Below are 13,409 nucleotides of genomic sequence, written 5' to 3' on the forward strand. Positions count from 1 at the left end.
TAGTACACGAGTTCCTGGTTGATGCTGGCTTGTTTGTTGTGTTGTCTGTTATGTTTTCAGCTCATAAAGACGAGTGTCTTTGTCTTTTTGCTTAGCGTTTATGCACTTATTTTGTGGTCTGTCAACATATTTTTGTTTGTTGTGTCAACATAGCTGACAAACCGTGTTATTTCGTTTTAGGTTAACTACAAAAAAATTAAGTGCAACAGTCCAAGGGGCTGTTCAAAAACGACGGACAAGATGGATCACGAATACACAAAGTGCTTTGATGAAGATAGGGAGGTGGACGTCGATAGTGATGTAAATAAGTGTTCATATGGTTGGTTTTGAAAAGTAACAAAATTTCAAATATTATGATTAGGATTGATGGTTGTGGCATTTTTTTTGTTTTATATGTATATACATATATGCACAGGGTTCCTCTATTTCTTGACTTTTTTTGTTTCTCGAGAAATGGGAAATTAAAAATTCATTTCTCGAGAGTCTAAAAATTTTAGCAGATATTTAAACAAAGTCAAAGAAAATTGTACACTTTTTCACTCCAAATAGCAATTGCTAGTATTGATCGCTGCCAAACGTCAAAAACAATGTGCACTCTATGGGCGAGTTATAACAAAAAATATACATAATGGTGTAACATTCAGTTATTGTTTATATGTGACATAATTTCTCGCATGTTTTTTTGTTGATATGTGACATAATTTCTCGCGTTTTTTTAAAAATGTTTTTCTCGAGAACCGAGACTGTTTTTTTCAAGACTTTTTTGAGAAGGAACTCTAATATGCACCTATTTTAATTTGTGACATCTGATCAGTACAAAAAATGTTGTTTACTTTAGTTCAAATTAGTGATGGGACGAGTACTCGGTATCGATGGTATCGAACAATTTCAGTGGTATCGATACTCGTACTCGGTATCGAAATATTTTGTCTCAGTTTTCGATACCAACGCGCGAGTACCGAAGGCCGATTTACACCATAAGAATACGGGCAACTTTACGCCAATATTTGCTTCGGACAGCACAAAATCGGGAAAAAGTTCTGCCAGGTTACGTATATTTTTTTCGCTGTCATGTGGTGATAACATTTTTCGGTATGTGTGTGTGCAAGCCTGTACCCCGACCATGGCAGATAAATTAGCCAGTGATATACAACTAAGTACAACACTACACTTAAGTACTCGGTACTCAGTATCGAAGGTATATACATGTGGTACTCGTACTCAGTATCGGTACTCGCTTCAAAACCTGGTATCGTCCCATCACTAGTTCAAATAGCCTTCTTGAATTTTCGTTCTGTTAAAAAGAACATATATTTTGTCAACCCAAGCTCTTTTTTCTGAATAGAAAAGAGATAGTCAAGTACATTGAAATGTAATGTAAGTCACGCTTGAAATAGCATTCACCAATCATGATTATAGATCAGGGGTGCACAACCTTTTTGCTAAGACGGCCGCATTGCAGATTCTTATTTCACCAACGGCCGCCAATTACCTGCTTGTTTTTGTTTTTAAATTTATCATGTGAAAATAGGGCTTGTCCCACACATACATAAACCATTTAATGGCGTTCAAAAAGCCCGGATAATTTGAAACTTGATCCACAGATTGAGCTAAACAGTCTGACGACCAGTCTGAGTTGTTTATGACGTCATAATCTATATTGTGACGCAAGAGGTGACTGTTTATTTGCGTTGTTTGCACACAATAGGCGTATATAAAGTGTGGTGCACAGGGGCACTAGGCTGGTAATATTCTTTACAGTCTTACAAAATCTATTTAATGCAGTTTGAAAATCAAAATTAGCAAAAGAGGTTTTTATGTCATGGCCGCCAGTGCATATATTTTAATAAACATGTTCAAAGCCGCACAAAATCGTCTACTTGGCCGCAGGTTGTGTACCCCTGTCATAGATATTAAGAAACATGTATATATTTACCAAACATTCAACAAAACTGTTTCTTTCCTTTGTAGCAGATATTTACCAACTTTTCACTCAACATTTATTATAATATAACTTAAACAGGCCAAAAAGATTTAATCGTTGTGAAATTAAATGTTTTAATTTTGATAAAGCAATAGACCAAAGTTTATCTACTTCGAAAACATCACAAACCTGCCACGAAAAGTCATGATATATTTCATGTGGTTTGTTAGACTGAAAAAATTTCCCGTACAAAAGAATTCTCACATACTTTTTGATGTAAACTTTACTTAATGTTTTGTCATCAAAAGAATAGGATTTCCAAAAACTTTTCGTTGTGAAGAAATGCCTTTACAAGGAAAAAAAGACTAAATGTCATATGTTTTAAACTGGTGTAGAGTTCTATTGAACATAAAGTTATGTAGCAGTGATAGCAGAACCGTGGTGCAACTCAATACAAACATTGTATTTGCTTTCAAAGTTGAAATGTAAATAAAAAAGGTTTGTGTGTTTGTTGCAGGGTGATGATAAGTCCAACATGTCGACTGGGGTAAGTTTTCTACTTCTATCACCTAGTTTTGTGGTGTAGTGTTTAATTAATTAAAAGCCTGACAGAAATGGCAATTTTAAATAAAATTCATTACATAACACCAAAGTGTTAGTTAACACTGAAACTAACAGTGCTGGAAAAAAAATCCATGTGACATTTGATGTATATAGTTGGTGATGTGAATCCAATAAACCCAACTAGTCAATAGCTTTGTTAGTGCACTGGCAATTTTTTTCATCCTTTTTCACCCTTATTCACTAGTTAGACTGTTTCCCTTTGTTGTTTTGCACTGTGTAATTTATATTTACAGCATTTCACTGGTCAGTTAAATTGTACAAGACTTATCTAATAGCCCATAAAAGTAGTTTTTATACCAACAACTGCAACCTTTGCATTAAAATGTCACACAAAATGAACCCTATTTCACAGTTAAGCAAGCGATCCCATCATAATGCCTTGGAGAGGAAACGGAGGGACCATATAAAGGAAAGCTTTAATGGACTAAGAGACTCTGTACCATCACTTCAAGGAGAAAAAGTGAGACTCTAAAATCAGTTATATGATTTGTAGGTAGTTGTAGTAATATACTATTTGCTTCCTAACAGGCATCCCGGGCACAAATACTGAACAAGGCCACTGAGTACATTCAAGATATGACAAACAGGAACACCGGACACAAAGAGGATATTGACAATTTGAAACGTCAAAACAACCAGTTGGAACACAGAAGTAAGTGAGGTTAAATGTTCCAAGTGAAAGAAGGCTTTTTGTAACTGTGTGTTTTGGTGTCATGTGACAAGCAAACTCACTTATTCTCTGAATCAATCTAAAAAAAAAATGTGTGGATTACCCAATGTCAATTGGTAAAAGCCTTACTACAGTACAAATCATTGTACCCCAGGTTTTGTCCGAATTAGGCACAGATCCTGATTAACTGAATGTAGTTTGTTGGAGGTCTACGGTATATCTCATTTAACAGATCTGTCATTTAATAATTTGTTAAAAATATTAGAGTTTACTTATTGATGGTTGATTGACTGCCTTTGATGTTTGTTGCAGTTCATGCTCTTGAAAAAGCAAAACGTGAAGGTTTATTTTCTACCAATCAATCCGGAAACATGCAAGAACCTATGGACACCGGCCGAGACAGCTCATAGCTATTGGATCTTGTTTGAATCTCACAAACAATACCTGTTAACTTCTCGTTAGAAATTTACTTCTTTCTGCACATACAGATATATTCCATATATTTTTATACTTCTCAGACACACAAGATAGTCAAGTAAAATGTGACCATATCTGGCACTGTCAAATGTTTTGATTTTCAAGCTGAATTCAGTGATTGGCAATGCATACAATTGGACTATAAAAAAACAGATGCATTTTTTAACACAGAAATTCTTTCATTCAACTAAAAAATCCACTATTACTCCACCTCATTAGAATATTTTATTGTTGTCTTGTCGGCACAAAAATTGGTTATGAAATGCTTGATTTTTGTGTAACCTTTTTTTCAACAGTTGTTGGATTGATTTGTTTGTAATAAATCTTTTGAGATAGGTAATTACAAATGTATGAAATTTTAAAAATCTAACTTTGATAAATATTACCCTCTCCAAGTGAGCTTCCATGCTGTGCCTTGCAAGCCCATTCTGTTTTAAAACATTGTACTCTTACTACTGTTGAAATGTCTGTGTCGATTGAAATTATGTCAAATTTTGTATTATGTCAAATGTTTTGAACTGCATAAAGTCCGCAGTAAAAAACTTCTTAGTCGTGTTTTTGTTACAATAAACTTTGTTGTTTGAGAGACTGTGTTCTTTTTTACAGTTTACTGCAACAGCACTAGGTTCCAGTGTCTTCACTAGAACAATAAAAATGCAACTGTGAAAAAAATTTTTTTTATTGGTGCTGATTGCCATAAACACCCCATAGCTTACTCAACTTTGAATGCCTACCATATTCATCTGCTGGTTTTACATGAAGTAGGACCGTTATATAACAAAATTCATGTGTTTTCCAACATTAGCTTAATTTGAGAGTCACTTTTTCGTTTCTTTTTTTGATTTTTACTCAATGTTTTATTTGGGTTTTCAGCTTCCCATTGCTTCTTGAACATTGTGTAGAGCCTCATTGCAGCTTGTGCATCCTGCACTGAGCTGTGTTCACCCTTTTGAACCTGAACACCAAGGATTTTGGAACAAAGAACTCTCAAGGCTGGCGATTTTCCACCAACCATGGTTTTAAAAGGCTTGTACCTAGAAATATTAGAAATTATTAAAAAAGCAAGCTGAATGAAAAACTTTTTTGACATCTAGAACACCAAAATACATAAAATATAGTGTCGCGTTCCTGTTTTCACGGGTACGCAAAAGTTTGGGACTGACTATCGGAAGTTCCTTAACAGCTAACGCTCGTGTACTCTGATCGGCAGCAATCCTTTCCTTTTACATTTATTCACAGATAATCAAACAACGACAACAACAATCCAGCACTAGTCCGGCGCTACTTCGCAGTTATCTCTATTCCAGTCTATATCATTCCATGTTATGTTTTTTTTAACTATTAGACGGGGGCGCTTATATACCTTGCATTACAATGATCGGGAAAAAGGCGTTAACTTGTTGTGACCATTTCCTATAGATAAAACAATGAACACTGCAACGGCGATGCGATAAAACTAGCATAGTAGAACAATGACAACACAATAGCGCCTGCAACGATAGACTCTAGACCAGTGGTTCTTAACCTGTGGATAATTACCCCAAAGGGGTAAATTGGCATTTTAAAAGGGGTAACATAGATTTTCTGTTATAGTTATCTTTAGATTCTTGATAATCATTATTGTAACCAGCAAACATTTTGTAATGAGGGTAAAATTTATTCAAAACTAGAATAGTGGTTTTCGGATATATATATATTGCCAGTTTATATATACTACATCATATTTAACGATGTATCACATATCCATTTACTATATTTATAATGGATATATATTTGGCACCTACATTTCATTGGGTCCCTATCTTTTTCCTGGCACTTTATAACCTAATTGTTTCTGCAAGCATAATCTAATGGGTCCCCACACATGTACATATGCGATTTGGTAACAGTAAAAATAGGGCACAATCACTGTTAGATATTTACCAATTTACTATACACATCATTTGATCTACACATATGATTGTTTTTGCAAGCAAAAACGAATGGGTCCCCACACGCGCGTTTGTGTGGATTTATGGTAAACAAACACCCTGGTTATTTTTAGATTCCTAAGGACAAGCTTAACCAACTTTAGCCTTAATCCAAAAAGTTTTGCCCGTATTGTTTTTGCATCATTATTGTCATATAATTACAAAAAACAGTCAATAGGAACAGGAAAATTACTTTCAATTTATTCTCATGCTTTGACCTTGATATTGTCGTTCAAGGTCAGTTTTTAAACACAATTTTCCAAAACTTAAAATGTGCTTGATAACTTAATAAAACGACATAGCATAGCTGCGCAAAAACAGCTGATTTCTAATCACCCACACGACTGCCTCATACGTCGGTCCGGACGTCAAGCTGAGCACTCCCGCTGCATTCACCCGCCTTAATCGTAAACAAGTGAATTACTCCCTTGAGAGTTGAGACTTCTATCTGACTGAGAAAATGGTCACGTAACGACTGCGTTCATGCGTGAAGCAGAGGCATTTTTTTCTATGCGCCACTATGGTCAATCACTCCCATTGCGTCAGCTGTGCACTGAACGACAGGCAAATACGGTCATGACGTCATACGCATCGCCTGTCCCTGCCGTGACCCCGCAGCGTTAACGTTTACAGCGCAATATCACTAACACCGTTTCATCTTAATTCCAACCAGTGAGAAAATGGTCAAGTGACGACTGCATTCATGCGTGAAGCAGAGGCATTTTTTCCATGTGCCACTATCGTCAATCACTCTCATTGCGTCAGCTGTGCACTGAGCGAGCACAAATATGACAGAAGACAGCATGTAAAAACATATTTTTACTATTACTGAGCCGATTGCACTGCATTTTTACCAGCCAACAAGGAGCACCCTATCCACAGCTGTTTAAAATTTCAGCAGGTTAAGTCTTGTATTTCTGGCCTCAATAACATGTGAACAAACAAACAAATATTTGGGGGTAAAGGGGTGAAAATGGATATATACAACTTCAAGTTACAAAATAGTTTTAGTTTAAAATACGCTGCAATGTACCAATCAAAGAGTATGAAACTCCAGAAACATCTGCTTTAGCAAGTATAGCCGTTTTAAAAATTTTACGTTTTGGGGGCTGTGGGTGAACCGAGGGGTCAAACGGGGTCAAAATTCACATGGACCATTTTTTGACCAATATCTATAATAAGTGTAAATTTGAAAAAGTTTGAACCATTCTTTCTTGACCAAAACATGGGAACAAATCTGCGTTAAAAAATTCACGCTTTGGGGGGCTGTGGGTGAACTGAGGGATCAAATGGGGTCAAAATTCACATGGACCATCTTTAGACCAATATCTATAATGTGTGTAAATATGAAAAAGTTTGAACCATTCTTTCTTGACAAAAACGTGGGAACAAATGCGCGTTAGAAAGAAAAAAAGAAAAAAATATATATATAGACAAAAACAATGTGTCCCCTTCAGGGAAGGGGACCCATAATTATTCAATAAAAAGTCAATCTTAATAGATTTCTCGGCGTCCTGCCACATTTTCAAAATAAAAAAGAAGTAACTTTGATGGCAAACGTTGTCATGCGCTTCTACTCTAAAAGTCTCAATATGTTTCACTCATAACCATGCTATTTGTGATGTCATAAAACTAGAACTAGAGTCTCTCGTAAATATCTGTTTCGTATACAATTGACGGTATAGTCCAGTTTGTGATAGGCATCATAGGCGTGAGGTAGCGTTTGTTTCTTTTGTAGTAGTAAGGCTAATTTAGACCCCAAAAATATTAGGTGATGTTTTTCCAAAAAGGAGTAATTGATATCCATCAAAACATTTTGCGGGTAACAACACAAAAAAGGTTAAGAACCACTGCTCTAGACGTACAGAAATTGTCCGTGATGCGTTGTAATTGGGTCGCAGGATATTGTCATGGGGCGGTCTAGAATATTTGTGACATATAGGTCGAAAAAACATGCAAAGTGATTGAAGTAAAACAACGTTTATTATGTTCTTACTTGGCAGTGTCTCGAACACACTTTTTGGGGTGGTCCAGGAAAAGAACTTTCATGTCATTCCAAAGAGCATGGCCAACTAATATCCTGCCATGCAAAATATCTGACACTTCTTTTTGCACAACATCAAACTTATCAGCATTTTCCAAGTCCGACGGTCGCACACCACTACATTATAATACAAATCGTTAAAGAACAAATTCACATTTTGCTCTACTGATGTTTTTACTGTTCACTGTAGTGGTACTAAATACTGGTGATGGGACGGGTACCCGGTACTCGGTATCGATGGTATCGAACGATTTCAGTGGTATCGATACTCGTACTCGGTATCGAAATATTTTGTCTCAGTTTTCGATACCAACGTGCGAGTACCGAAGGCCGATTTACACCATAAGAACACTGAAAACTTTGTGCCAATATATGCTTCGGACAGTACAAATTTGGGAAAAAGTTCCGCCAGTTTACGTATCTTTTTCGCTATCGTATGGAGATTACTTTTTTCTGCATGTGTGTGTGCACGCCTGTACGCCGACCATGACAGATAAATTAGCAGGTCATACACAACTAAGTACAACACTGCACTTAAGTACTCGGTAATCGTACTCGGTATCGAAGGTATATACATGTGGTACTCGTACTCGGTATCGGTACTCGCTTCAAAACCTGGTATCGTCCCATCACTACTAAATACTGCATGTTATCACATGGCAAGCAGTTTTAAGGCATAAATATATCCCATGCACAATTCATATTTTTTAAACTTTTGAAAGCACTGATGATAGAAGCTATTTGGGTTAAGGTGAGGGTTTGTAATTGAAGTCTTATTTACCCTTGTTGGGGATTACATTCTCAAACTCCAAAAATCATTTGGCAACATGCAGTATTTATTACCACCCATTTACTCAATGTGGTTGGAGTTAGACTTATACTGCATGTGTACAAATAGTACAATTCTTACTATGGAATTACCTCACAAATGTTCTGTAGTCTGTGACCTCCTCCCTTGATTTGACAAACTTGTCATAAATGCATTTGCCAAATTGGTTCACAAGTGAAACACGGGCAAGTACAGATTCTCGTCCACCCTCACCAACTCCAACCATTTCACAATCCATTGCAATGACCTAAACAGAAATAGCTTAGCCCTGGTTTTACCAATATGTTTTTTATTAAACTGTTTGTTGTGACTAGTACCAGAGTAACACTTTCAAGCCAAAGCTTCAGAGAGACATGATTCATGTCTAGTTTTAAACCTCGTACTTAACAATAATCAGCATTTGGATAAAATGATAAATATGGTTTGCCTGGGGAAAAAAAGTGAATCAGACAAAGTTAAACTGGTTTGATAAATGTTCCATTGATAAAATAATTTTGTTGGATCTTTTTAGTGTTTTAAGTCAACTCCAGTTTTAATGTGAATAATAATCAATTCCACAGACATCATTCTGCCATGGTTTGTTACAACTCATTTGGTAAAGATACAAAGCTTTTAAAACAGCATGCCTAACTTAATTCAATGTAAACAGTTGGCTGTCAATACAACAATGACCTGCAGTGAATTTGAGTGAAATGTCTCAGCCATAATTTTACAGGTTTCTTGCATTACCTTGGTTAGTCCACCATATGCATTGGATTTAGTGAGTTTTTTTGCAGTGTGACTTCTTTGTCGCTGATTTGATTTCTTATTAACATTTAACATCAAAGAACTATCCTCCTCTGCTTCCATTATGTCTTCAAATGGAATATCGTCAAACCAAATGTCATCCAGCTTTTTACGTTTTTTCTTTGGTGCTTCACTTCCTCCAGTTTCAACCTTCTGTGGTATGTTTTTGGTTAGTTTATTCTTTGCGAAACCATCTTTGTTTGTGTCCATTTTTGCTTTATCATGTTTTAGTTTTCCTTTTTTGACTTTGCGTTCCGTCGGTATGTCTAAGGTTTTCTTATGATCGCCCTTTTTAATTTTTTCTGCAACTGGTGGCTCACTTATAGCAAAATTCATTTTTCGCTTTGTGCTTGTTTGATTTAACATTGTCGCTGTTGTGTCTGAAGTTTTGGTTTCAGTTTTATTTTGAGAAAGTTCTTTCTGGAGCGATTTCCAGTTCTCTGAACATTTGGAACTGTTAGACTTAGACTTTCCCATGCTTAATTACATTAGCTTGACATAACTATCGACAAATCGGCGAAAATTCAATGAACATCCACAATTTGTGACGACCGCATTATTCTGTCTCCACACTCATCACGCTTCAGTGCTTATTTCGCACGCATGATTTCAGATTTGCTTTTGGGGAAGTAGAAATTAAATTTAAAATGTTTAATAAACTTAAAGCGATTTGTCATACCACAGGAATATAAATGAGTTTCGTAATAGTTGTCATTAATATTCAGTTTCAAACATGGAAAATTGTTTTATATTTGTTCAGGTTTAACTCAAAAATTGTTTTATTCGATGACGTCATGACCCTTCGTCGTTCACTAAAACACCCTATATGTTTTTTGTGTCAAATACGACTTACCAACTCGTGCCGAAAGAATGTAAAGTTCAAGGTTTATTTGTTACAAATAGACAAACCGACTTGGCCGTTAAAGGTACACAACACTCGTATTGCTTTAACGAGCACGAACATACGACAGACTTGGACAACTAGATCTTTTTTCGGTTTTTTAAATTAGATTAGAATTAAAATTAGAGCATCTCGGTTATTTTCAAATTAGATTAGAATTAGAATTACCACTATTTTAAAAACTGGAAACTAAACTAGAATTCCAACTAGAATTAGATTTAAACCAAGCAACTTCAGTTTATATCAAATCGGAATTTATTCTCATAAGCATAAGAATGGCGAAAATTTTAACACCAAGATTGGCACGTTTAGCACGGTATAATTCGCCGGCGTGGCTGAAAACACGTTCAGACGGAGCTGATGTGGCTGTCATTCCAAGTAGTTCCCGAGCAGCAATCTTAAGATGAGGAAAACGTTGTTCGTTTTTCCAGTACCCTAATACATCACAGTCCAAACTCTCACAATCCCCTGCAAAGTACTTTTCTACTTCATCTTCCAGAATCTTTTCTTGCGTCGGACCCGCAATTTTTCTCTTTTTCTTGGACATACTTGACCGCATGAACGAAAACAAGCCTCGGTGAGCGTTCTCTTTCTCTTCAGACGAGCTACTGGTCTGGTCGTGGTCGGATCCAGCACTATCCAAAGGACTGTCACGGTTCTCGGCATCAATAGCCGCTTTTCTTTTCAGAAGTTCCTTCGTCAATTGCGCAGAAAGTTGTTTAAGTAAATCTCTTTCTTCTTCGGTTTGCAACCAGTCGGCTTTAAATCTTGGATCTAAAAATGTAGCGAATCGAAAATCTTCTTGTTCAAGATAAGGATTTAGCCTTATGTTAACTTGTTCAACTAGAATACGAGACAAGACTTGGCAAATGTGCAGTATCAGTGCCATTCCTTCCAGTGATTTCTTCAGGCCGATGACAACAGCGCACACATTGCTTATTGTTACATTCTTTTCCCCTTCAACTTGAGACATTGCAGCTTCAAATGGGCTTAGCACATCGACGAGTTCCGTGATCACAACAAGCTCTGTAGAGCTTAATTTCAACGCACTCTTTTCTTTCTGAGACTTAGCCAACTCGTCGATGGCCGCATTTAACACATCCTTGCCTGCCTTTACAAACGAGCGAAACATTTTAAGAGACGAATTCCATCTCGTCTGGTTTTTCATCAACAAGTAGACATTCTTTTTGTGTAAAAACTCGCTTGCCGTTGTACTGGCTCGTAGTGTCCGGGCCACCTTCGCCACTTTTGTAATCGTAGAGTGGATCACAACTCGCTTAGAGACATGATCTTCTGCTTCATTGGGTAGCTTGGTATTTATGTTTTCTAGTGCGTGGACGATACACAGTTGCATAGTATGCGCAAAGCAAGACACCCACTTTGGCAGCAGTGCTAAAAGTGTATCAAGGTCTACATTTGGGTCATGAAAATCTTCCTTGTCGCTGAATTGTATGTCTTCGTCGTTTCCAACTTTCATTTCAGTCGTCTTTATATCTATTAGCGAAAAGTCAAAGGCTTTTTTCATTGAGCTAGCGTTGTCGCTTATGACACGTCGAACTTTGCCATCGATTTGATATCGCATGACAACATCTTCATATCTGTTAGCTATATTGACCGCTGTGTGTCTCTCGGCGAAATGTTCACAACATAGAAGTCGAGACTTAAGATTAAATTCGTCGTCCACAAAATGTACAGTAAATCCTATAAAAGAACGCATTTGACGGTTAGTCCAAATGTCAACAGTGACATACACGCTGGTCAAACTTTTCATTTCAGCTTTGATTCCGTTTATGACTAGCTTTTCTGTAAAGGGGAGGTGGGTTTCTTTAATCGTTTGCCGATGAGGTATCGCATAGCTCTCATTAAGTTCGCCTAAAAGTCCCCGAAAGCTTGGTTTGTCAACAATTGAGATTGGCAATGAATCACAAGCAATGCTTTTCAGCAACAGCTGGGTTATTTGCCTTTGTTTCGGGTGATGTTTGGAATATTTTTTCGCAGCATCTTTGCGAAAATGGTCTGTTATTTTTACTAGAGATTTTTGCGAGGCTTGACTTTTTGACTTTGACGGACAAAAACAATTGCCATCGTGTTGACCCTTTGCTATTTTAGCAGCTTCCTCAGCTTTCGCATCCCGGTACTTTCGGTTTTCCTTCGGGTGCATACAGGACAAATGCGCTTCCCAGTTGGACAAGGAATTTTTGAAACCCTTATACTTGGAGTTTTTTGTTTTTTTCTTCACACATAGCAAACATTGCGCTATTGGATGTTCTGAATCTGGATCTAATAATTCAAAAAATGGGCGAAGCGATGCTGGAAGCTGTTTCTCACCTACACTTGTTTTGATACTTGATTCTTCTGGAGCTATGTTCATTTTCAACCTTAGTGCAAACCTTTTTGTAAATAAGTACTACTCTAAGCAAAAAATAAAAACATAGTTTTGGATTTTAAGACTATAATACCTACGCTAGTTTGGCCTGCAGTGCTCTAAAAGAAGAACTAACAACACAGCTAAAACTAAATTTTCCCTAAACTGCAAATCTCCATGACTGAAAATACTAACTGATTTAGGCAATTGAACATCAATGCGTAATACAACTGGCAGACAAACTGTGTTTCTATTTGGTACCAGACTACATTGTGTTGCAACAGCTCATGGGGTAGGTATTGTTCGTCACAATGCCGAGTGTGACAGAAACATGTTTCAATAAGGGATGGGTTTTGTTAGCAACATGTCTCTGTGCGATTTGGACAAGAAACGCATGCTTGTAAATGTCGTTGGACAAACTAGCGATTTTTTGAAAAATGTAAATTAGATTAGAATTAGAACTAGAGCTTACTCGATATTTCCAAACTAGATTGAAATTAGAATTACCGCCATTTTGCTCTAATTTGCCCAATTAGACAACTAGAATTATCTAGTTGTCCAAGTCTGCATACGACCACAACCACATTCAGGTTTGGTTGCGAGTATCGTTGCAAACCAACAATTTTTATAACAGGGTATATAGGCCTACACGTCGCGATTATTCAAAATGTAGTCTACGTTCAACATCAATTTCACCTAAAAAAACGTTCAAAATGATACAATGACGGTCAGTGCCAAATATTTCGCCAAACATATCTTTCGTTTTAGGTATAGCTAGGTATATCTTTCGTTTAGGTATATTTTAATAATAGACCGAAT

General features: G+C 36.7%; 3 protein-coding genes across 4 annotated transcripts; 1 reads left to right on the top strand and 2 right to left on the bottom strand.

Annotated features, from left to right (window-relative positions):
* Positions 1-159: 159 nt before the first annotated feature.
* LOC145225385 (protein max-like) lies at positions 160-4,281 on the top strand. The gene is made up of 5 exons (XM_080092071.1): positions 160-300; positions 2,442-2,471; positions 2,901-3,008; positions 3,077-3,200; positions 3,531-4,281. Exons 1-5 carry the CDS (start codon positions 241-243, stop codon positions 3,626-3,628), a joined length of 420 nt encoding a protein of 139 aa, XP_079948197.1. The 5' UTR covers positions 160-240; the 3' UTR covers positions 3,629-4,281.
* LOC145225349 (RNA exonuclease 4-like) lies at positions 4,205-9,915 on the bottom strand. 2 transcript variants are annotated; one of them, XM_080092038.1, is made up of 4 exons: positions 9,268-9,912; positions 8,631-8,785; positions 7,662-7,826; positions 4,205-4,729 (listed from the first exon to the last, which is right to left on the bottom strand). In XM_080092038.1, exons 1-4 carry the CDS (start codon positions 9,799-9,801, stop codon positions 4,480-4,482), a joined length of 1,104 nt encoding a protein of 367 aa, XP_079948164.1. In that variant the 5' UTR covers positions 9,802-9,912; the 3' UTR covers positions 4,205-4,479. The 2 variants fall into 2 exon arrangements, with proteins under 2 accessions (XP_079948164.1, XP_079948170.1); XM_080092044.1 differs by lacking the exon at positions 4,205-4,729 and adding an exon at positions 7,111-7,585 and having other exon boundaries at positions 9,268-9,915.
* Positions 9,916-10,278: 363 nt separating this feature from the next.
* LOC145217614 (zinc finger BED domain-containing protein 4-like) lies at positions 10,279-13,398 on the bottom strand. Its single transcript, XM_080084907.1, has one exon. It carries the CDS (start codon positions 12,594-12,596, stop codon positions 10,464-10,466), a length of 2,133 nt encoding a protein of 710 aa, XP_079941033.1. The 5' UTR covers positions 12,597-13,398; the 3' UTR covers positions 10,279-10,463.
* Between the last annotated feature and the right edge of the window lie 11 nt (positions 13,399-13,409).

This window comes from Phallusia mammillata, chromosome 1 (assembly GCF_965637545.1).
Source record: "Phallusia mammillata chromosome 1, kaPhaMamm4.hap1.1, whole genome shotgun sequence".
NCBI classification, from domain to species: Eukaryota; Metazoa; Chordata; class Ascidiacea; order Phlebobranchia; family Ascidiidae; genus Phallusia; species Phallusia mammillata.